This window comes from Dreissena polymorpha, chromosome 1 (genome assembly GCF_020536995.1).
Source record: "Dreissena polymorpha isolate Duluth1 chromosome 1, UMN_Dpol_1.0, whole genome shotgun sequence".
Taxonomy (NCBI): domain Eukaryota; kingdom Metazoa; phylum Mollusca; class Bivalvia; order Myida; family Dreissenidae; genus Dreissena; species Dreissena polymorpha.
This window is the reverse complement of record NC_068355.1, coordinates 44899300-44924984: the sequence shown is the minus strand read 5'-3', so window position 1 is coordinate 44924984 and position 25685 is coordinate 44899300. Positions and strand designations below refer to the sequence as shown.

The 25685-nt window shown below is 36.5% G+C and overlaps 2 protein-coding genes across 3 annotated transcripts in view; both read right to left on the bottom strand.

Moving 5' to 3' along the window:
- The window catches only part of LOC127865098 (uncharacterized), a 74877-nt gene extending 50743 nt beyond the window's left edge, over positions 1–24134 (bottom strand). The window contains exons 1-12 of the mRNA XM_052404995.1: positions 23123–24134; positions 19876–19998; positions 18122–18316; positions 17699–17821; positions 16749–17061; positions 15961–16027; positions 13338–13574; positions 4880–4956; positions 4580–4684; positions 3770–3993; positions 3473–3637; positions 1–216 (exon numbers count right to left, since the gene is read on the bottom strand). The exon at positions 1–216 is cut by the window's left edge and continues 580 nt beyond it. Coding sequence (XP_052260955.1) covers positions 4655–4684; positions 4880–4956; positions 13338–13574; positions 15961–16027; positions 16749–17061; positions 17699–17821; positions 18122–18316; positions 19876–19998; positions 23123–23310 — 1353 coding nt within the window. The 5' untranslated portion in view covers positions 23311–24134 and the 3' untranslated portion in view covers positions 1–216; positions 3473–3637; positions 3770–3993; positions 4580–4654. The remainder of the gene's footprint in view (positions 217–3472; positions 3638–3769; positions 3994–4579; positions 4685–4879; positions 4957–13337; positions 13575–15960; positions 16028–16748; positions 17062–17698; positions 17822–18121; positions 18317–19875; positions 19999–23122) is intronic.
- LOC127865088 (streptococcal hemagglutinin-like) overlaps positions 1–25685 on the bottom strand; it is a 98988-nt gene that overhangs the window by 57453 nt on the left and 15850 nt on the right. The gene's annotated exons all lie outside the window — the stretch shown is intronic.

The window sequence follows — 25685 nt, the reverse complement described above, 5'->3', positions numbered from 1 at the left end:
ACTGAGGTAGATGGAGGGGATTCTGGGGCCAAGTGTTTTGCCAGTCTTCTTGGATCACCTTCTTCCAAGACCATTTTTTTGCCCATTCCTACTTTATCCTTAATCCGTTTTTTGTACAGCATTTCTGCCATCTCTGGAACGTAGCCATAGGTCTTGGCTACTTTCTCTGGAAAGACTGACCAGCGCTTGCTTTTTTTGTTGTAGCATCTGTGATACCTGTGTTAACAACAAAAAAGAATGTATTACCAAAAAATAATATGACAACTAACTAATTTGTATTAACAATATTATTGCAGGAAACTGACACAGATGACCTGTGTTCACCCAATAGGCTTTTTCACAAATATCCGCCATCAGGGCAAAAAAATGAGTATTTGTGTAAATACTTAAAATCATAATTATTCTAAAACATAATTTACTGAATTAATTCAAAATTAAATGAGTGAAAAAACTCATTTAATTTCTTGAATAATCAAATATTGCAAAAGGAATGGAGTACTTATGGTCAATATTTTATGTTCAACAGATAATACTGGTTTAAATAACTAACAGATTTAGTACTTGTTGCCTGTATTATATCTTTATTGTTTGATAATGCATTGTGCAACAACAGTGACTGATAAATGAGTATAATTTGATAGTATGATATCAGATTTAGGTTATTCAAAATTACACAAAATGTTTGTTTACTGCTGCTATAATTAACAGGGTTGTCATTATGATTGTAAACAAAGGATTTGTTTGGAATAGTAACCGATTCGGCCGGGGGTCAAGGTCCAGGGCAAGGCCCTGGTAGGGGAGGCAGGGGGCGAAGCAAACGAATTCTAGACATTTTAGGGACAAAATACTGCTCTTCTCAGAGCATAAAAAGTTAAAATGAGGTCTAAAAAGAATAGACAATTTTAAGATTTTCACATTTTTAGTAAACTGTACAATTTAAAAACATGTTATTTAGATAGATTGCATGTTCCAATTCCATCCATTACCCGATAATCCAGTATTATTAGTAATTCTGTGTGCTAAAATTCCCATGTCATGAAATCGATTACACAGTGCACATGCTAACATACCCTAATTACTAGTATTTCGATTATTTGTACCATTCACTGCAGTCTATAAACCGGTCAGGACCAGTTTATTGCGTGTCAGCCGACTAGTATCAGATTATGACCCCAAGCAGCGAAAATTCGCGCGATTGTGTATTAGTCATGCGTGAATAACCCCGTGTCAATATCAATCGATAATTTCACTGGCTTATACCTAGCAGACTAATCGGTCCGTAATGTGTACTCGTCCACAATAAAATCGTTGACAGTTACTTCAGAGATGAAAACTTCGATGTTCATAATCCTCGTGGAAAGTGTGCATTTCATGCATGATACAGTAAACTTTCATAAAAACAAAGAAGAAAATCGGATATTCTGCAATAATTCATATTATTGTGGGCGGACCTTATACACTGAAAACACGCGCTGTAACTAAACAAAACATGCCGATACATTTTCCACCAGCGTAATTATCCGGCAATAAATAAATGAAAGTTGCGGATCTGATTGACAGAACAGCCGAAAGTTATTTTTTTGGGCAGAATTTCACATAAAATAGTACACAAGAAAAATAATATACATTGTATAAATCTTTAGTAAAAATCGTGTTAGAATCAAAATAATTCGTGATCTTTGTTGTTTGTTGTTGAATAACTCACGATCGGAAGTTTAGATGCGTGGTTTCAAATCACTTGTGCTTCGCACTCGTGATTTAATCCCTATGCATCTTAACTATCGGCCGTGGGTTATTTGACAACAAACTATAACGTACACGAATTATTTCTCAACTATTTGGTTTTGTTGTTGCCAGTACGCACAGACATTTGTTAGGTTCAGTGCATGTATGTAACCTATTATCGAGTCAACAACGATTTAAAACATCGGTATAGACTTAAACAGATAAATAATATTGACAACGATGAAAAAAGTCTGATACAACAGCACACAAACAACAATAAAAAAAATGCCAAAGGCAATTAAACTTGTACATTTATTATACCACCTTCATGAATGGCAAAATCAATGGTGGGATTGGGGAAGTCCCATTGAACATGCGTGAATCACGTGACGCAATTTGAGAGCATTGAGAACTGTTTATATTTAGTAATTACGACAAATCAACAACTCAATCTATACTGTTACCTGTACCTCCTTTCAGAAAAGTTTGAGAAAGTGAAAGTGAATTTCTGAGAATAAAAACGCGTCTTTCGTAAAATTTTACCGAGTACTTTTCATTCTGGATTGTGATATAACTTGTCAGGTCATTCATGCATGTAGACCTATATGTATGCATAGCTTGGCAATCTCAAAACACGTTATTTACCTATTTATTACATTATGCGTTATGACCATTTGTATATCAAAATGCATTATTTAATTGAAGTATTTTCAAATGCGTATACTTAAATGTGTTATCCAAAATCATTTTCAGATTTCATTATACACGGAAAATTTAGAAAATTCTAGCAACAGAGACACATTTCTCGTTTTTTCATGTACAGATAAAAATCATGCCAAAATTAAATTCATGTTTAACATCACGTCATTCTTCCTCGCGGGAAAGCGTGGACTTTAATAATTAGATGCTGAATAACAACTTCATAGGGCAGAGGTCGGTAATATCTTTTATTTTGGTAGAAAATCAAAGAGCATTTTTTAATATGTGGAAACCTTTTCTCGCACTAAAAAAACTAGGTAATTACGCTCTACAGTCAGTAATAATCTGTGAAATGTACAGCTATTTGATACAGGTTCACGTGGGGTCGGCGTGTATTCGGCTGCCCGAGCGCCGATTGATTGACGTGCTTACCAAGAAGAATTTGATTGACAGCTGGAAAAATCAATATTGGCCACTTGCTGAGAAATTCATTGAAAACAGTAGCTAATAAGGCGGAGTTAATGGACTGACTGAATGACCGGGCGTCGCTCTACTATATACTACGGTTATTCCTCGTCAATTATTGTCGGTTTGCGTGATCAAAACTTCTGATCGCAATTTTAAAGATTCGAGAAAAACAACCGATTTTCTGGCGATTTTAACCGATGAATTCGATCGGCAATCGGTTAATAATGACAACCCTGAATTAAATGCAATTAAAGGGGCATATTGATATACAATGTGCATATTATTTCCAATAAGATTCAAAAACTCTTTTCTATAGTTTCATAGAAAATCAATGAGTGTTCCTGAGGTTTGGAAAAGAAAGGGATAAGAAAATATAACAAAAGGGAATAAATACAAAAACAAAGCATCATCTACTATTCAACAATGAAATTTGAAGTAAACATGTGTAGTAGTTTTATGGGGAAGAGAGAGAAGGACAAAACTAGAACTATATATTCTTGACTTGTTGACATATTAACATCTGCATTATGTTACATCTAAACAGACATAAAAAGCTATAATTAAATATAAACCAGTTTACCTTATTTCTCCATCTTTGTTGGTTTTCAGAGGTCTGATGCTGTGGTAGTTGTGGTCGATAGCTGCCAATAGGTTGCGGATTCTGTACACAGGCGGTGTATTTGCAAACCTCTTTGCACAGTGCATCAAAATTAACTGGTGAAACACTTCTATGTAAGCAGTGGTTCTAAAATGATAGGACATAATTATAAACTTTTGAAAATGTTTCCATGTTGGCTTTATTGAATTCCTGATGAGCATCACATAAAGTTAAAAATACAAAAAAAAATATATTCAAAAACAAACATAAACAAATTACCTGTAATTCAGGTAATATGACACTTTGCTCAAGAATCTCTTGTCCAGGATCACAGCACTCAGGTCTTGTAAAACTCTTGCATGGTCTGAAGTTGAAAGCCAGTGTTTTTCACGCACTTCGTTTTCATATAAAGGATCATGAAGACAACCATTTATTCCAGTTCCTTGAGACAGGATCCATTCGTGCTTGTTTGTGATGTGATGTAAAACTCCCCTCCATATGCTCTAGAAAAAACAAAGGTGACTTTTTATAAAAACAAGTATAAGAATGTACCAGCTAGATTCTGATTTATTGGTATTTAATATGAAACTTTTGATGGCATAACACATCAATATGTTTATTGTCACTGATATGCTTTGAATTTACCTTCTTCAGAAACATACACATCTCTAATGACACGAGATGTCACTGTAGTTTAGTATCAGATAATAATTTCCGCCGATTATTGCTTTATTATGTAAATATGAACAAAATGTTACACTGATGTAGCAAGGCCTCCAAAAAGTGCCTTGACTCAGTTTTATTTTAAACAAAACTAACCAAACGAGTAAACCTTATTACACCAGTGAGAATTAGCCACTGAAATATGGGTCTTCTAGTTGTATATCGGAAACAAACTGGTCTACTGACAGTTAACAGACCGACCGACATTATACACCTTCTCTTCGGGGGGAGGGGGTATGAAAATTTGATGGGGGAATGAACATCATAAGTGTAGGAGAAGATAAGTGAGAATAGTGAAAGACTCACAGGACACTTAGACAAGATGCACTACATGGACAAAAAAGCACCCACAAAAATATTACATACCAGAAATTCTTCATAGGAGTCAGCCTTGCTGCAGGCAAACCAGAAGTGGTTTACAATGTCCTTCAGCCATGGTATTCAAATTTGGTTTGCTTTCTTCTTCACAATCTAAAAATCACAAAAGAATAAAAACACATTTAATTACACGTCAGTTCAAACTCCAAATAAATTTACACTATAATTTTGAATAAAATTGTTAATCCAGTACCGCATGTTGTCTTATTTCTACTTGTGTCTACGGTTTCTCAAATATTTGATCTATAATAAAAATGAAAGCAAACAAAGGTAAATTAGATTTTTTACCTTTCCAAGACGTTTAGCAAGTTTTTTGGCAGCATGCCAAATATAATGTGAATGCTTGATTTCTGGGTACTTTTTATCTACAAAAGAAAACAAGTGTCAAAAATAAAAGTGGCTTTCAATTAAGTTGCATAACTATAGCACACAACACAATGTTTAATGCATTACACCTTTTGTACTATTGTATCAATGCATTTCAACAATATAAACTGTAATATGGATACCTATTTACTGAGGCAATAAAGTAAACATAAGCATATAATAAGCATCCTTGAGGTATCATCCGGAAACCATTTTACTGTTTTGAGTCACTGTGACCTTGACTTTTGACCTAGTGACCTGAAAATCAATAGGGGTCATCTGCCAGTCATGATCAATGTACCTATGAAGGTTCATGATCCTAGGCCAAAGCATTCTTGAGTTATCATCCGGAAACAATTTTACTGTTTTGAGTCACTCTGACCTTGACTTTTGACCTAGTGACCTGAAAATCAATAGGGGTCATCTGCCAGTCATGATCAATGTACCTATGAAGGTTCATGATCCTAGGCCTACGCGATCTGGAGTTATCATCCAGAAACCATCTGGTGGACGAACCTACCGACGGACTGACCGACATGTGCAAAACAATATACCCCCTCTTCTTCGAGGGGGGGGGGGGGTGCATAAAAACAATTTTTTTAAATAAAATTCATTTTAATTATTAAATACTTACCTGTTATCTTATGCTTATACTTTCCAAGGGGAAATAACTCATCCGGAATTTCAACTGGGAATCCGCCACGTCAATACCGTAATACAGGCCAGGTTAAACATAGTGCAATGCAACCTAGCCAAAAATCGGTAACCAACCCTCAATATTCTTTCAATATATATACAAAAATATAAATCGAATAGCGGGGTGGGAGGTGGGACTTACCGATAACAGATAAGTATTTAATAATTAAAATGAATTTTATTTTAAAAAATTGTTTTAATGTCATAAATACTGACCTGTTATCTTATGCTGATTTTGCAGCTGCGGTGGGAAGGTTCGTATATATTTTCCCAACACAGTAGAACCCATAAACAGGGTTATCAGCTAATGATATCAAGTAATCTTCGTTAAAACGGTATTAATTATGACTTCTCGGACAGAGTAATATGTCTATGTCGTAAAGAAGACACTACCGTTAGTGAAACCACAACAAGCCCAAACATATACAAACTGTATTGTTGGCACTTCAGAAAACGAAGATAAAAAGATGACAAAGGTGGTCGGATTCCTCCAGTAAACAGCTTAGAGCACGTCAAAAAGTGGGGTGTGATTAATATATGCCCACAAAACAGACAGAGCTCTTAATTCACGCGGTCAGATCCTAAAAAGGAATGAATCCTTAGATAGGATAAGAGTAACTTTCCTTAGTCGAGGTCTAATCCCGAGAAATAGAAGCCGCAGACACATCTCCCCCCCCCCTTTTGGGGGAAATGAAGAGTGTCTTTTGAGAACCTCGAATGGACTTCCGACTAACACTGCTGAGATAGAACTTCAAAGCCCTGATTGCCCAAAGAAGTTTATCCTCATCTTCATGACTACCAGTTTAAGAAAAACTTGGAAACTTGAAGGTAGAAGCCATATAGAGGACTCGATATTAAGCAAGGAATCCTGGCTGACACAACAAAGTGAAAACTACAATAGATCCAACTGGAATTGGTCGTATTCAACAGAAAAAGCATGAATTTCACTTCTCCGAATGGTAAAAGCTAAATAAGAAGGAAAACCATCTTACAATTATATTGGAACTGTTTATAAGCCTGATGAAAAAGGCTTATAGGGAGCTCATTAAGCATCCCAACATGTAACACAAGTCAAAACCGCTTAAGAAGGTAAAGGAATGAAAAACATAGTGTTGACGTTCCATAGTTTGGATCAGTTCCAAAATACCGTAAAAATTTTTACCTCCAAAATTTGATTAAAAAACCGGTATCGACTTATGAAGTGGTCCATGAAAAAAATAATGAAATTCCATGAAAAAAATAATGAAATTCGATGAAGATTGATCTCCGCGGCAATAGTTGTTGTTTTGTATAAAAAAAAAATCGTTGGATTACGACTAACAAAACGTCGTATTTTTACTGATACTTACCAATTAATATAATCACAGTTTGCAGTTACTCTTCTTTTTATTTTGATAATTTAATCCAAAGTCTTCATGTAAGCAGGTGTTGTTTTTTTACTGTTAATGTAAACAAAGAATCAAGGACATCATTTAAAGTCTCGCGAAAATTCGCATTATGTGTGAATCGACAGTTTGACGTCATCAAAAGAAAGCCGTTTCCTGTCAAGAAGCCATAAAGAACACCTTTCTCGCCGACTAAATTGGATTCCTTTGTTTGGAGAAGCGATATGCTTAACCAATCGCGTGTTTGTAACTCGCTTGCAATCGTCCCATTATGTTTGAGCACGTGTATAGCTCCGCCTTTGAAACTGTTTCAGAGAAAAAGGTGGAGTTAGCGGTCTCTTGGGTATGTCAATCATTGTTATAAAAACACGTTTTACCGAGACACTAATCAATTGTTTTGACAGTCAGATTAAAAGTACAAAGATTGGATTACAGTGATAATATTGTTTCATCGGATTAAAAGCTGAAAATAGTTTGTGGATAATTACTAGCGTAGATTATTGAGTGAAACCATTATTAATTAGATAAACAAAAACACAACTGGATAAATCTTTGAAAATGCCTGGCAAACGCAAACGCCAGGCTTATGACAATGCATGTAAAATACGTGTGATAGAGTTTGCGGAGAATTTAAACAACAACAGTGCTGCTGAAGGTGAGTTTGGTATAAGTGAGAAACTAGTGCGTGATTGGCGTAAGAATAAGGACACAATTGTGAGTGGACCTATGCTTTGCTCGTCTATATTGAAAAATATTATTTTCCATTTCCACAATAAATCGTATTGAATATATTAAACGAAATTTAGAATACATGTGTTGGCTTTGCCCACGTTCAACAGTTCCACAGTGACGTCATGTGCAATGTATAGAATACTACCGCAACTTCATGTACATTTAAAATGGCGTCTGTTTATGAAATTCGTAAACAGAAAATTTCTGACTCGACTTATGAAGCTAACATACTCAAAATCTCCAATTTTGGTACCAAAGTATACCCCCCGACTTATGAGCCGGGTAGACTTATGACTGCATTTTTACGGTAGGTAAGACAGCACAGAGTTGCGATGACTTACACAAAACAAGGTATACGAAAGCATAATCTCTATCCTTTGATGAAGAAAAGAACAAATTTCTTATCATCAAGAAAAAGATGAGAAAAACCTCTATGTATCTAGCAGAGTGATTAAGGTAATAACTATGCTCTCGAATACCCAGTCAAAAATGAATTTCCATAGAACCTTTTTACAGTTCTGATGGAATTATCCTTGCACAAGTAACAAGGATTGAAACTCTAACAGAAAAACGTTCTTCTGTAGAGATAACTAAAAGTTATTAATGGCCAGACATGTAGTGGCACATGTTTGGATCAGTAAAAATATGCCTCTCTGAGATATGATATTTGACCTGTGAAGAAGTTTCCTGACAATAATTGTACAGGAGACTTAAAAGGTCGTAGAACCATAATCCCATGGTTCATTAAGTATATTGCATGAAATTATGGCAAAAACTCAGTTATTGCAAAAACTCACCAAGAAGGCAAGATATTGGCGCCCAACGTGGGGCACGAATGTATAACAATCCCACACCCTGCTGGATCGATTTCTGTGAACTGCATTATTGACGTTGTTCAGCATACTGGTATATACTGCGATATACGATCGCATAACGCTAATTACTAGCGTTTGATGATAAACAACATTCTTTGATATACTATGTACACCATGCAACTTCACTGCCGTGCATGCGCAATTACATTATTTGAACCCAACGGAAAAATAATTCGAAAGAAAGAACTTCAGGACAAAACGTCCAACAGGGCGTTGAGACGACCTGGTATGAGTAAGACGATAGAGAAAATTTGTTGTTCTTGCAAAGAACGAATAAGTTCCTGATTTCCAGTTACAAGGAGTGATAATATGATCACCTCCGTGTCTGTAAGTAAACCACGACCGATGTGTGATAGTTGAAACCATCACAAAGGAATCGTGAAAATGTGTTGTAAATGAAAAACAGCTAAAAAGAATTTTCGCTTTTCAAGATGTAGTTGTGCAGGTGATATTCATTAGGATACCACATAATTGAGAAAATCAAGATACGTTGTTCTATGTGATCGTCCATAACCTTCTCTGCTCACATCTGTATAAGATGTAAGGAAGGTTGTGGTAGAATAAACTATATTCTTGCCAAGATAATCTTCTAGTCTATACACTACTGAATAGTGGTAAATAATGACAAAAAGATGGAAATCTGTGTCATTGAATAATCCCGAGATTAATACAATTAACTTAAAAATAAAGCTGAAACGGATGTAAGAAAAGACGTATCAGTAGAAGGACCGGTGACCGAGCGGCTTATACCGACCAGTGACCGGAACCATTTGTCAAGGATGGGTGGGCAAAGAAACCACGGCAAGCCGAACTTTCCCACTCCAAACACACTTGAAAATTGGTAGAATAGGACAGTGTTAAACACTTATAGGTTTATGACCTATCTACAGAATATAGCCTCTTCTTGAACCAATAACAGGCGCCTTTAAAATCCTGGATAATACAGGTCGTGAAGTAATCGATTTGCGAAGTACGGAAATATGATTGACAGTGGTACCTCCGGAATCAGAGGTGTGATGGCAGAAAAAGGTGAAAACCCTAGGAGTAACCTTAAGGGGGTCCACGCTTGCTGGTAGAATGCATGGAAGTCTTAAATTCTGACTTAATTAATCCATTTACTTCAAGACTCCTAACTGGAACGAATTCCGAAAGGAATACGACCAGTTATAGGAAGACGGCCTGTTATGGCCAGAAGTGTAATAGAAGAATAACTTCAAGATGAGGGTCCCTCCAGATCTTAGGATCAAAGATCTGAGTTCAATAGGTCCTAAGCCATCTACAAGACTGTAGCCGCTATGCGGTCAATCTGAAAGGAAATCCATGTATCAGAACTCTTGTTGATTCCAGTAGCTTGAAAATATGCACTGCCGTAGGAGCAATAGAAAAGCAGAAGTCGATACAAATGTCGTCTTGCTAATCCTGCTAGCGTCATTAATGTGTCCCAACTGTTCTGTGACACTGACTGCAAAGTCTGTAGCCGACAGGTAAAGGCGGTTAAACAATTCATCCTTCGGGTCTCAAACATAAATTAATAGAGGTCAAATAGTAATGTTCGACCTCAATGCTAGTCTCCGAGCCCACTTCAGCCGATCTATCTGCAAGACCAGTAATCTGCATGTAGCCGGTTGAGATAGAAGTACAAATAACAGATATAGCATGATTTGGTAACGGTCGCCAGTAGAACATCAGTATTGAAAAACACAAAAAGTCCTGTAGATTGTTGAATCCATAAAATATAGTATTCAATACAATCATAGCCAGGGGTATACAACTAGGTAATGTAGACGATACCCATGATACTAAAAATTGACCGATGAAAACACAGTGGAATACCGGTAATTGGTAACTGGTGACCGAACCGGACCGGTCAATGACCGGTAACTGTAGCCAGGTGAACGGACCAGTCATAATATGACCGGTGACGTTACCAGTTAAAGACCAAAAAATGGTGGAATCCATATGGTCTGATATCAATGTCAAGCACTGCTCGGAAAAGAAGATCGTGCCAAGAATCCAATCCGATGGCGATGAGACATCACTTATTCTGACCGGTGATCAGTGATTGGTGATACGACCGATGAATGTTGACCAATGTCCGGCTGATCGGGACCAGTATAATATAACTGCGTCAGAATGGAAATATCTGGTGCAGAAGAATGACCATCCACTAAGTCATCTGATAATGTTAACCGGAAAACAACGGTAGATTATCAGTATTAATAGGCATAAGTGTCCATGTAGTCGTAGTGGAGAAAAGAACAGCTTATCCCGAAGCCTGAAAGTTAAACGAACTAGTTTTCGTATACAACTACGGCTCGGTGACTGCAACATGTGTGGATGCCATAAGAAAAACCATCAGATGTGGAATGGAGACATGATATTCCTAAAGGAATAAAATGGAGAACGTGCAGGGCCCTCACACTACTTTGGGGGAAGGGGTCCGCAGCCCTTAGGAGGGGGAATTTTCGCGGCGTTTCCCTTTTTTGGGGATTTTTTTCATTAATCTCTCATTATTACATTTGTACATGGTTGCACTATATTCATTGCATTTTTCATAATAAAGTATGTTTGAAAGATTACATTGAAATAGAATTGAGATATAATAAGCATGAGACACATCTTTCTATTAAAAAAAAAAAAAAAAAAAAAAATATTTTTTTTTTTTTTTTTTTTAGGGGGAATTTTTCCCCCAAAAAGGGGAAAAAAGTATACTTTTCAGGTGGGGGACTGCCACCGAAATTCGGCGGCAGATTTGATAGATTGAGGGCCCTGACGTGGATATGACCAGAAGGTTCATTAACGCCTACGTGAGAAGTGGCGACATCCATATAACTGCGATGCCGAAATATTGTTCGGCTATGCTGGAAATATTGTCTTCTACAATATTGTCTCCGTGAGCATTGACGTGATCGCTAACGAGCGTATCAACGCCGAGAACTGCTCAATGAAGGAGAGGTATGTTCGATAACTATCCTGTTGTGCTCAATGAAGTCCGCTGATGTCTACGTGAAGGTTGACGACGTCCTCGTTTCCTGCGATGTCGAGATCTGGATCGGCTGCGCTGTCGAGATGTGGATCGGCTGCGATGAGACCGAGATCTTCTAGAATAACGTCTCCGTTAGTGACGACGTGATCGCTTACAAGAGCCGCCACGATGAGAACTGCTCGACAAAGAAGAGCGTGTCCGATGTCTAATCCTTGATGAAGACGATGTATTCGATGACGAATAGGAGAATAATTCAATGAAGAAGACCGAGTTCTTCTTCTTGACCGGTGACTGGTGTTATCGGTGGCAGGCCTAACTGATGACTGTTGACCCGTGACCGGACAGGTAATCAATGACCGGATCGGTGACATGACCGGACCGGTGACATGATCGGTGACCGGACCAGACCGGTGATCGATGACCGGACCGGACGGGACCAGTGACATGACCGGTGATCAATGACCGGACCGGTGACATGACCGGTGATCAATGACCTGACCGGTGGGTCAGACGTCGATCAAAGGCTCCGTGATCAACGTCCCCGGTGACGTACCGGTCATATCATGACCAGTGTTGTCACCGGATAATGACCGTATGGGGGATGCCAAATGGTCCGGCATTGGTCGATGTCCTTGACCAATGCCATCGGGCAAAGACCGGCTGACGGGAGTCGCCATATGGTCTGATGTTGACCGACTGTCTAAGAGACTTAGCATAGTACGGTCGCGATCGTGCCCGATACCCGGTGACTGATACTGCAACTATCATCCATGATCTGCGAAGTCACCGGGTATTTCATCCACTCTTGTTTCTGCGACCATCATGTAGTCGAATATATGAAAAACAAGAGCAAAGCATATTCAACCATAAACTGGTCACAGACCAGATTATCATACGGCACATAATATCATTATTTGACCATAATGAAAATTATAATAATACTGCTGTAGATCATAAATTAAACAAAAGTTTAATTCAAAACAGATGAAAAAAAAATGACGATCAATTAGATTGTCATACGGAACGTTAAAATCATGATTGCACACAATGGCAAATGATAAACAATCTGTCAATAGAAAAACACGCTTTGCACGATCTCGTAACACATTAGAAGAACATGCTTTGCACGTTCTAGCAATGTATTAGAAGAGATCGTTTTGCACGTGGTCGTTCGCGCCTGAAAACACCAAGAATGGTAGAAATAAACCATTGTTCGATAAAAACAAGCATGGCTTACCTTTTACAAATGAAACAAAATCCATTAAATCCACACAAATTAATCCGAATGAGAAATAAAAAGATAAATAACACAATTTATCTATTCAAAATCCCAATCAACCAAGTGAAAAACAATATTTAAATTCAGAGCAGTAAAAGACACGTATACACCTGGTTGATCCGGAAAGAATATTGAGGGTTGGTTACCGATTTTTGGCTAGGTTGCATTGCACTATGTTTAACCTGGCCTGTATTACGGTATTGAGGTGGTGGATTCCCAGTTAAAATTTCCGATGAGTTATTTTCCCTTGGAAAGTATAAGCATAAGATAACAGGTCAGTATTTATGACATTAAAATACAAATCAAGTGCATTATTTTTTAAGCAGTTGAAATTGTGTTGAGAAGTTTGGCACATGATACATGTATCGCCTTTCCATAGCGAAAAAGGTGAAAACTTTTTGACAACTCTATTCAGTGATACACTTACTCATAATTGAGCCGATTCCTAGATGGGCATCTGTCACAACTTCCTCAACTGCAATGTTATTGTCAGTCAATTCCTGGAGAGCCTGTTCGAATCCAACTTTCTCCATGTTGGTTGATTTTCGGTCCGTTGATCTTTTGTCCAGTGTTCTTAAGGTTAAAATTTTTTTGCTGTCATATTCCATCATGGTGTATGAACAATACTGAGCAGAATGGCCTGGAGAATCATTCCGTCCGTCTCCTAAATTAAAACAAGAGCACCGCCTTGCGGGTGCAGACCGCTCATCTATTTTCTTTTTAAAGGTGAAGGGACTCTCATTTTCAATCACAAAGGAGGGAGGGGTGGAGTGAAGAGGGGTGCATTGTGTGGGGGTATGGACATTTATTACATTATCTTCCAAAAATGCGAAAAAAAGGAAAAAAAAAAATCGGGGGGTGGGGGGTGGGGGGAATGGGGATTCTTGGGTGCGATGGTTGGACGGTATTTCAAACATAAAATAATAAAAATAAATATTTGTGTTTTTCAACCGTTTCAAAAAAAAAATTGGGGGGGGGGTGAGGTGGGGGGGGGAGTATAGTGTGAGGGTGTGATGGTAATTTGTGAGATGATTTAAAAAAAAAATATATATATATATATAGGGGGGGGGGGGATTCGGGTGGGGGGAGGGGGGTTGGGGGGGATTCTTGGGTGCGATGGTTGGACGGTATTTCAAACATAAAATAATCAAAATAAATAGTTTTGTTTTTAACCGTTTAAAAAAAAAATTGGGGAGGGGGTGGGGTGGGGGGGGGGGTATAGTGTGAGGGTGTGGTGGTCATTTGTGAGATGATCTTAAAAAAAAAAAAAAAAAAAAAATAGGGGGGGGGGGGGGGGAAGGGGGGTGCACGGGCGATGGTTTGGGTGGAGTCTATTGTGGTATGTCAGGTAAGAGTAGTTTTGTAAAAGTATCAATCAAATCTAATCATAAATAAAGAAGTTATGGCAATTTTAGCAAAATTTTATAATTTGACATTGAGAGTCAAGGTCATTCAAAGGTCAAGGTAAAATTCAACTTGCCAGGTACAGTAACCTCATGATAGCATGAAAGTATTTGAAGTTTGAAAGCAATAGCCTCGATACTTAAGAAGCAAAGTGGATAGAAACACAAAATTTAACCATATATTAAAAGTTACTAAGTCAAAAAAGGGCCATAATTCCGTAAAAATGACATCCAGAGTTATGCAACTTGTCATTTTACTGTACCCTTATGATAGTTTGCGAGTGTTCCAAGTATGAAAGCAATATCTATTATACTTTAGGGGTAAAGTGGACCAAAACACAAAACTTAACCAAACTTTCAATTTTCTAAGTATAAAGGGCCCATAATTCCGTCCAAATGCCAGTCAGAGTTACATTACTTTGCCTGCACAGTCCCCTTACGATAGTTAATAAGTGTTGCAAGTATGAAAGCAATAGCTTTGATACTGTAGGAATAAAGTGGACCTAAACACAAAACATAACCAAATTTTCAATTTTCTAAGTATAAAAAGGGCACATAATTCTGTCAAAATGCCAGTCAGAGTTACATTACTTTGCCTGCACAGTCCCCTTATGATAGTTAGTAAGTGTTGCAAGTATGAAAGCAATAGCTTTGATACTTAAGGAATAAAATGGACCTAAACACAAAACTTAACCAAAATTTTCAATTTTCTAAGTATAAAAAGGGCACATAATTCTGTCAAAATGCACGCCAGAGTTATCTTACTTTGCCTGCCCAGTCCCCTCATGATAGTAAGTAAGTGTACCAAGTTTGAATGCAATAGCATTGATACTTTCTGAAAAAAAATGGACCTAAACGTAAAACTTAACCAAAATTTTCAATTTTCTAAGTATAAAAAGGGCACATAATTCAGTCAAAATGCACGCCAGAGTTATCTTACTTTGCCTGCCCAGTCCCCTCATGATAGTAAGTAAGTGTACCAAGTTTGAATGCAATAGCATTTATACTTTCTGAGAAAAGTGGACCTAAACGCAAAACTTAACCGGACGCCGACGCCGACGCCAAGGTGATGACAATAGCTCATAATTTTTTTACAAAAAATAGATGAGCTAAAAATGTTGTACTGATGTTATTCCACAATATATAATTTATCAACACAAAAACCTTAAAAATTTCAAATTGAATATACAATAATGTTATCAATGATCAAACACTTAAAATTTCCAGCATTCTTAAATTTCAAGAAACGCCAAAACAATGCAAATGTTGTGAATAATATAAAATACATTTAATGAAAGTTAAGTTCATAAGTGAAAAGATACCATGAAAACTAAACGCTGATATCCTATTAGTTAATTTGCCCTTCCTCTGAACAGGGGAGAGAAACACATCAAAGCGCTAATTTTAACCCATGATAATCAACTTTCTTATCCATTACAATCAACTTGTGGCCTTCAAAGCTGCTTAGCACCTCTCTCTGCTGCTTCTCCCAATATTAGTCAACAGTAGAAATCAGGTATGTGCGCTGTATTTTGTGAAATGATGTGCTGGACATTATTTTAAAGTTCATATGCTTAGCCCATAAAGCAAGCTTTCCAAAGTTATAACCGGATGTTAAGGATGATAGTGCAAACATCAGGTCCCCACCATGTAGCCTCCGGTTCAACACAGGCTGAGCACACCAGCGGTTTAGTATATGGCTACCGCCACACACCTGAGAAAAATTGTCATTACATTATAACACAAAATTACACATCTGGTGTTAAAGACATTGCACATTAAAGGAACATTTCTGAGGAGATGCAGTCTATATTCAGCTACAGTTATAGATTAATGACAAGGGCTGTTAGTAAAACACCCATGCCCCCAAATGGGCTGTCAGTTGTAGTGGCAGCAATTGTGTGAATGTTAGAAACCATTTTACTGCTCCAGGTCACCTTGACCTTTGACCAAGTGACCTGAAAATCAATAGGGGTCATCTGCCAGTTCATAATCAATGTGCCTATGAAGTTTCATGATTCTAGGACTACGCGTTCTTGAGCTATCATCCGGAAACCATTTTACTGTTTCGAGGCACTGTGACCTTTACCTTTGACCTAGTGAACTGAACATCAATAGGGGTCATATGCCAGCCATGATCAATGTTCCTATGAAGTTTCATGATCATAGGCCTAAGCGTTCTTGAGTTATCATCCGGAAACCATTTGGTGGGCAGACCAAATAACGGACAAACATGTGCAAAACAATACACCCCTTCTTATTTGAAGGGGGGCATAACAAGTCTGATTTCTGAATAGTTACAGGGACTCACTTTTTGCTGTACAGATGCATATAGCTCTGAAGGTTGTAATAAATTTACAACATGTAGTTAGCAATGACTTTTTTCCTTTTATATCTGTAATCCTTCTTTAATGCATGATTGATTTTTATATTACCCATTTGAGATACAACGCTGATCCAATGATATAATCTGTGACACAGATATTGGTTGGATCTGTGCATCCTGTCAATGAACAGGACATCACTTTAATACGGGTAAGAGACAAGATTGCCGAGACATATGCAAAACAGACAGCGGAACCTATCAAGTGCACACTGTCTGCCTCAGTCTTTAGCCTTTGAATGCCAGGACAAGGGTCATCATCTGCAGACTCTTCTTCTGCATCAGCATCATCATCACAACCATCTTTTCCAAATGCCTCTTCTTCAAATGCTGCTTCCTCATAGTTTTGGTTAACATCATCTGGTCTGAAAAAAATCGGCATTAGACCTAAAAATTAATTTATCATTTTATCGAATCTGGAACTAAAGTTCTGCAGGAAAAGCCTATAAGATTACTACCATATTATATATGTTTGTATATATTTGTAAAATATGTAATGTTTAAGGATTTACTAAATATTGAATTAGGCAAATACATTCCCTTTATTATACATTTGTTTTCAAAATCTCACAATCAATCTCATTTATTATTTTTAACGTTTGTCTATATCATTTTAAACATTGATTGAGAAAAGTGTCTGCCAACTAGGAAGCACTGCTTTCACTTCAAACAACTCTGTAAATTCATAATGCAGCATAAAAAATAATTAATGAAAGGATTATATATTAAACAGGTAATTAGAGGGTTAAATTGTACAATTTATGTATTATTTTGACTCCTAAATAGCTTTATGATTTGAATATGTGTACTCCGCAAATATATTTAACTATTCAACAGAGAAGCGTAATTAAACATGTTAATATTAAGCAATAAACAGTTTTTTATTTTATGTGTCACTTAGTTTTAATTAAGTGTGCCTATAAAAGGCTGTTTAAATATAACATATTGTATCACTCCCTACAATATATGATATTCAGCAAAAACTAAACTGTTAGAACTTACAAGACAGCTTCAAAGCTGAAACTAGGTTCATAGTCAGAGTCGTCTTCATCTTCATCCTCGTCCTCAATATTTGTGACATCCATGGACAGGCTGTTAATAAGACTCCAATTTTGTTTTCTGTCACTGTTCGTATATTCAAATCAAAATGTATGTTTGTTTAATTAATTTCGAGTTGATGAATCCAACCTAATGAACTGAATTACAGTTCTGATAACCATGTGTTAACATTTCATTGAGAAAGCTGGTATATGTAGAATTATTTATAATCATGATACAGTACCAGTTACTGGTAACAAGCCTTCTTGAAAAAAAACAGAGGCGAATAAGGTATGCAACACATTTTGAAGAACAACTTTTATCTATGATAATTGTGCACAAAAGCACTTTTTTTAACAATGATTTACTGTATAACATTTTGCATACTTGAAAGGCTCTGTGAATGAGGCAAACTTTGGGTTGGATAATATTCCATGTCCCTTTTTCCGCACTGAAGGAACCGTGGTACAAGTTGCTGCCACCTCTGTACCACCGGCATGACTGATGTCAGGTCCAGGTGCTGTCATTGTGGTCTGATCATCTGAGGAGCTTTTGCCTTCTGTGGCAGTTATGGTAGTTACACTGAAATAATTATTTTTTTTAAATACATTTAATGTCCAGTTATTTTCCTATATTACAAGTGTAAACTTTAAAAGGTATACTTTTCAGCTTCAAATAACTTTTGATTATTTTATTATCTTAATAATTAAAAAAATCCAAATACTTTGTGTGTTGTTTTTTTCCGGCTTATATAGGGACAGAAAAGGGGCCCCATTCCCAATGCCAAAAAGAAGATATTTTTCCCACATAGAAGTAAACAATTCCCAATATGGAGTTGTTTTTGAGCATTTTTTTATTGAATTCTGGCTGATACAATTGCAAAACAAGGGCTGTTTGTAAAACATGCATGCCCTCAATATGGGCTCTACGTTGTAGTGACAGCCATTTTGTGAAAATGCTTTTTGTCACTGTGACCTTGACCTTTGACCTAGTGACCTGAAAATCGCTAGGGGTCATCTGCGAGTCATGATCAATGTACCTATGAAGTTTCATGATCCTAAGCATAAGCGTTCTTGAGTTATCATCCGGAAACCATGTTACTATTTCAGGTCACCATGACCTTAACCTTTGACCTTGTGACATCAAAATCAATAGGGGTCATCTGCGAGTCATGATCAATGTGCCTATGAAGTTTCATGATTCTAGGCATAAGCGTTCTTGAGTGATCATCCGGAAACCATTTATCTATTTCGGGTCACCGTGACCTTGACCTTTGACCTAGTGACCTGAAAATCAATAGGGGTCATCTGCGAGTCCTGATCAATCTACCTATCAAGTTTCATGATCCTAGGCATAAGCATTCTTGAGTTATCATCCGGAAACCATTTTACTATTTCGGGTCACCTTGACCTTTGACCTAGTGACCTCAAAATCAATAGGGGTCATCTGCGAGTCATGATCAATGTTCCTATGAAGTTTCATCATCCTAGGCATAAGCGTTCTCGAGTAATCATCCGGAAACCACCTGGTGGACCGACCGACAAACCGACAGACCAACATGAGCAAAGTAATATACCCCCTCTTCTTGGAAGGGGGGCATAATAACAAACATTTGAATTGTAGATGGAAATTATATGAAAATTTATAATGTATCAAAAAAGCACATGATTTCCCAAGTCAGGAAAAAAAATCCCAATTCAATAGGCCCGGGCTCCATTCCCAAAATAAAGAAAATCAATGAAATATTAATTTTTAAAAATCTAAATAATTAAAACAAGAAAAGAGATGTACTGTAACAAAAACAAATTTAACCGTTAAACAAAAATAATGATTTATTATTCTGCTTGATTTGACGCACATGCTTTTTTGTTCAATCAAACATTCACAAGGAAATTGACTCTTTCAGTGCGGGAACCGAATTCTGAAGGCCTTTGCAAACAGTTTGGATCCAGATGAGACGCCACAGAACGTGGCGTCTCATCTGGATGCAAACTATTTGCTATTCTGATAGTTTTCTTTGAAAAAAAATCGAAGAAAATGCTAATTTAAGAAATTCACCAGACGACATTTTAGCAGACGACAAATTTCCCAGCATGCAAAGGGTTAAAATTGATAAGCAATCTAAGTAAGTTTTATCTTGCCTCTCTGCTTCACTGGAAATGGAAGATATTCCAGATACTGGAGGTTCAAAAACAGATAGTCTTGTTTTGAATGGAGTGCTTGTTGTAGCTTTCTGTTCTACTTTCTTCCCACAGCTGGAAATACTGAAAACATGAGGGCCATGATGGCCCTGAATCACTCACCTGACTCATTAAGATCAGATGAAAATAATGACCTATATTGTCTACACAATGTTTTTCTATGATTTGACCTAGTGACCTAGTTCCTGACTCTAGATGACCCAAATACAATCCCAATCCAGATTTCATCAAGAAAAACATTCTGAACACAGTTCATAAATATTGGATGAAAAAACTGTGACCTCTATTGTCAACACAAGGTTTTTCTATTTATTTGACCTAGATTTTACCCCAGGTGACCCAAATACAATCCCACCCAGATTTCATCAAGAATTCTGACCAAATTTCATAAAAGTTGGATGAAAACTGTGATCTCTAATGTCTACACAAGGTTTTTCTATTATTTGACCTAGTGACCTAGTTTTTTGACCCCAGATGACCCAAATAAAATCCCAACCCAGATTTCATCAAGATAAACATTCTGACCAAATTTCATAAAGATTGGATGAAAATTGTGACCTCTATTGTCTACAGAAGGTTGTTCTATTATTTGACCTAGTGACCTTGTTTTTGAACCCAGATGACCCAATTACAATCCCAAACCGGATTTCATCAAGATAAACATTTTGACCAAATTTCATCAAGATTGGATGCAAACTGTGACCTCTACTGTCTACACAAACAAATTGTTGACGGACGGACGCACGGACACACGCAGGCACGCACAACGGACGCCGGACATCACACGATCACATAAGCTCACCGTGTCACTTCATGACAGGTGACCTAAAAAAATGTGTCGGAGATAAACATGAACAGTTGTGGTTAAAATCCCATAGAAACAAGGGCTGTTTGTAAAACATGCATGCCCCCCTATATGGGCTATAAGTTGTAAGTAGCAGCCATTGTGTGAATACGTTTTTTGTCACTGTGAATGGTGGTGGTGGTGGTGGTGGTGGTGGTGGTGTAGAAGTAGTAAGTAGTAGTAGTAGTAGTAGTAGTAGTAGTAGTAGTAGTAGTAGTAGTAGTAGTAGTAATAGTAGTTGTAGTAGTAGTAGTAGTAGTAGTAGTAGTAGAAGTAGTAGTAGTAGTAGTAGAAGTAGTAGTAAGTGTAGTAGTGTAGTAGTAGTAGTAGTAGTGGTAGTAGTAGTAGTAGTAGTAGAAGTAGTAATAGTAGACGTGGTGGTGGTGGCCAGGCTTTTCTCCGCTCCATTTTGGGAAAACGCCACACTGGAATTTTGGGAATTTCGCGTCGTGAAAACCCCCATTTTGGGAAAAAAAATTATTCGCAAAATTGGCTCAATTGGGAAAAATTATCGCATGTCAAATAGTGTTTCTTATATTTCAAAGAAGCCGTTAACTGATAAATAACGACTATTTTGATAACTTATTATTAAATTTTACAAAGTATTATGAACATGTGAGATAACTGCAGGTTTTTTAATCTGAATTTGGGGGAAAAGGCCTGGCCTTTTTTGAGGTGAAAAAAAATCGTGCGAAGCGCCGGATTTTGAGGAAAATAAGGAAAGTCTTAAATAATAATAACATATTTACAGACTTTAAAACAAATTCAAGGCAACAGATTCTTAAATTATGCAACACTTTCTATTTTCTACAGTGGATCAGGTTAACTTATATATTTTAAGGTAAAAAAAAAAAAAAAAATTTTTTTTTTTTTTTGGAATTGGGAATTTTTTTTTTTTCAATTGGGAAAAAAACTACCAGATTTGCATTGGGAATGGGGCCGAATTTCGGACCCGTGGCATGGGGCGGAAAAAAGCCTGGGTGGTGGTGGTGGTGGTGGTGGTGGTGGTGGTTGTGGTAATGGTGGTAGTAGTAGTACTAGTAGTAGTAGTACTAGTAGTAGTAGTACTAGTAGTAGTAGTAGAAGTAGTAGTAGTAGTAGTAGTAGTAGTAGTAGTAGTAGTAGTAGTAGTAGTAGTAGTGGTAGTAGTAGTAGAAGTAGTAGTAGTAGTAGTAGTAGTAGAAGTAGTAGTAGTAGTAGTAGTAGTAGTAGTAGTAGTAGTAGTAGTAGTAGTAGTAGTAGTAGTAGTAGCAGTAGCAGTAGCAGAAGCAGTAGCAGCATTACAAGACCAATACATAAGAATGATCAAATGGGAAAAGGTAACCTAGCACTGGCAGTAAATATGGGGCTCATTTACAGGTCAGATTTGGAATCTCTGCTGTAAAATGAGATTTTGAATGAATTAAAGGGAGGCAAATCTGTAATAAAAAGAACATGCATTAACCGTAGTTGTTTCCCTTGTTTGAACCATGCTAAATCCTTACAAGTTTGGAAAGAATTGGATGAAAAATTTGGACTTTATTGCATAAACACCATTTTCTCAATTCAAGGGGAGGTAATTCTGTACTTCATGGACCAATAATGCTCATTTTTTGTAGGGTTTGTGTCCTCAATGATATAAAGACACTGTTCAAATTTGGAAAGGATCGGTTAAAAAATGTGGAAGATTTTTGAAAGTTTTCACAAATAGGCAAAAACAAATAAACATGCAAAGTTGAACGAGCTCCTGCGGCCATGTTTTTTGACGAATCAAATTTCTTTGAACAACTTTTTCAGGGAAGCCTTGAAAGGTCATCCCTGTGAAAAATTTTGAAAATCTGATGAGCGGTTTCTGACAAGAAGATTTTTTAAGGTTTTTACCATATATGGTCATGGCAGCCATCTTGGTTATGTGATCAAATTTTTTTTAACAATTCTTTTGTCCCATGACCTAGGCATGCTCCACATGAAATTTAGTTGAAATTGGCTCAATGGTTTAGTAGAAGAAGATGTTTACAAATTGTTTACAGACAGACGGACGGACGGCCGGACGCCGGACGCTGAGTGATCACAATAGCTCATCCTGAGCTATCGCTCAGGTGAGCTAACAAACAATGTGACAAACATGAAAATTCATGCAACACATGTTGTATAGAATAAATGAAAATTGCACACAGTATGCAACAAAATGGTTTGGAAGATTATCATCGTTATTCTTTGTTCGCTGTATATATTCAAACTATCAAATAATTTGTAATATATACGTACAAATACATGGAAATAACATTTCTTCACCTTAAACAAGAATAATAGAAAAGTAAACAACACTATTTTTATTCGTACTCGTACTCGTAGGCTACTCACTGATCTAAAAGAAAACGGGCGGTTTCCTCGTTCGATCGAAATTTGTGCTGCCTTTGAAAGTCTCTCCACCTTACAACTTCACTTCCAATAGTGATACGGCCAAGATTATACGATGTTTTCGCATCCTTTTTGCGTTTTGATTTTTCTTCTATCGATATTGTACGCTTTCTCTTTGCAATTGACGACATTTTTGTTTTGAATGTCTGGCCTCTTTACCTTTGACTTGCTCACGTGATATCCAATGTCTTGTGCCAACCAATCAAAATTTGTTGCCGGAAAATCGGCCGGAATCGCTCTGCATGATTTAGACAGCGATGTAAATAAACTGATTGTTTGTAAACACGATTGACTTGGAGGACACTGTATTTTGAGCTCAAAACAAATTGTATTGCTCATATTTTTATGGTAATGTCCAATAGCATATATATATTGATTTTTGATAACCTTTATAAATAAAATAAGGAAAATATATTTAAAAATCGGTAAATAATTACGGATCGTCACCTCAATATAGTGCCTTTAAGATCATTGATTAGTATGCTCTTCTTTTAAAATAAATACTGTTTAGTTTCATAAGATATAAGATATTTCCGGAAAACACATTACTGTAATTCTAATTTATTACAATACTTCTAATTGATTTGGATTACTTTCCATCAATCATATGTATGCTTTTGGTTTCGCTATTTTTTCTGGAATTAAGAACCACGACGATTTAATTGGTATAAATTTGAGAAATTAAATTCTGATTAGATGATCATTGATTTGATATATGTATAGCGGAATTAAAACATATATGCCAGATCTCGACGGGACCGCGATTTGGGTGATTGTCCCGGCGTCCCGATATAAGACAATTTGTGCCGATATTAGTTTAAACCTTCTATAAGTTCACAAAAAATCGCTATGCAAGCTATACAAGGTACGGTAAGCTAAATGAATAAAACAATAAGTAGACTTATCAACTATGCGAGAATTAAATTAAATAAAGCTTAACTGAAACATAATTTTAGTCATGGTATGTATATTTAAGGGATCTTTTCATGTTTTGGTAAATTGACAAAATTGAAAAAAAATTGCTTCAGATTCGCAAATTTTCGTTTTAGTTATGATATTGTAAGGATACAGTAATACTGAACAGCTACCATGGTCTAATAGAGCCATTATATGCATTTTTTGACGATTTAAAAACCTGAAAATTATAAAGCGTTGCAACGCGAAACGATTGAATAATTTGGAGAGTTCTGTTGTTGTTGTTTAATTTTGTGAAACTACGAAGATTACTTATATAAAGTATAAAATACGTCCGTCATTTATACTCGCTAGGATGGCCGAGCGGTCTAAGTGGTTTTTACTCCAGGACTCCAGGGGTCACTGATTCGAGCTCTGCTGAGGTTACCTTTTTTTTCTTTTATTTAATTTTATTATTGATTTTTTACTGGAGCTTCTTAGATCCAATGTTTGCATTTATCAATATAAAGCATTTAATGACAAACTTCAAAATATGCCAAAATCTGTGAAAAGGCCCCTTTAATTTGGTAACTTGAAATGAATGTAGTTATCATTTTAAGTCCCCAATATTTAATGCTCAATGGCATGAACATTAAATACATATTAGCTTCTAAAATACAAACTGCAGTTAATTTGATGCTCAATGCAAGTGTTTTCGTTCCGAAGAATTATTTATTGTGTATGTTACTCATTTCATATTTCAAATATAGAATCTATTTTGCAACACACAGTGTTGCAAAACGCACACTTTTATTGCTTCAAAATTGCTCGATAATAAATTTCGTGAGATTATGTAAAAAGCATGTTTAATTTTCGTTTTATTGCTGCAAAATGTGCACTGCAATTGCATGAAACTGTATTTACCCGGGATTCAATAATAAATCTTGTCTATATTAAACTTTATGTGTTCGTTTTGTTTTATTGCTACGTGAGCCTACGTTGCACCATTCTTCAGTCCATGCGAATTAAATCGGTGTCGCTAATGTAAATTAACCAAAATAGTTTAATCATCACGATCAATTAATGAGTTTTGCGTTTCAATGCGTAAACATCATAACCAGACAGATCCTTTTAAAGTCCCATTAACACTCAAAATCAACGAATATTTCGTAAATTATTTCGTAAAATAAAGTGTACCCATAAAAAAATCAGTGAAACTTAAAATAGCCAAAACTTCAACAATAGATGTGGTCTGGTAACATTGTATATTGTTAAATCTATGTTACCAGACCACATCTAGCATTCGAATTTTGGCTATTGGTTTAAGGAACACTGATTTTTTATGGGTAAACTTTATGTTATGAAATAGTTTACGAAATATTCGTTGATTTTGAGTGTTAATGGGGCTTTAAATAATTTCTTGTACCAAGTTTCTGACTACAACAAGCATGGTGTCCATTACTTAGGGTAACGAGTGACCATTTATATTTGCTTTGATTTCATGAAGATTTTCTTTCAATAAGTTCTTGAAAACATCCAACTCTCGGTCACTAAAGGTTTAAGCCCATTGTTCGCTTATTTCTTTTGTGACAGAGTCAAAGGCTATATTGGA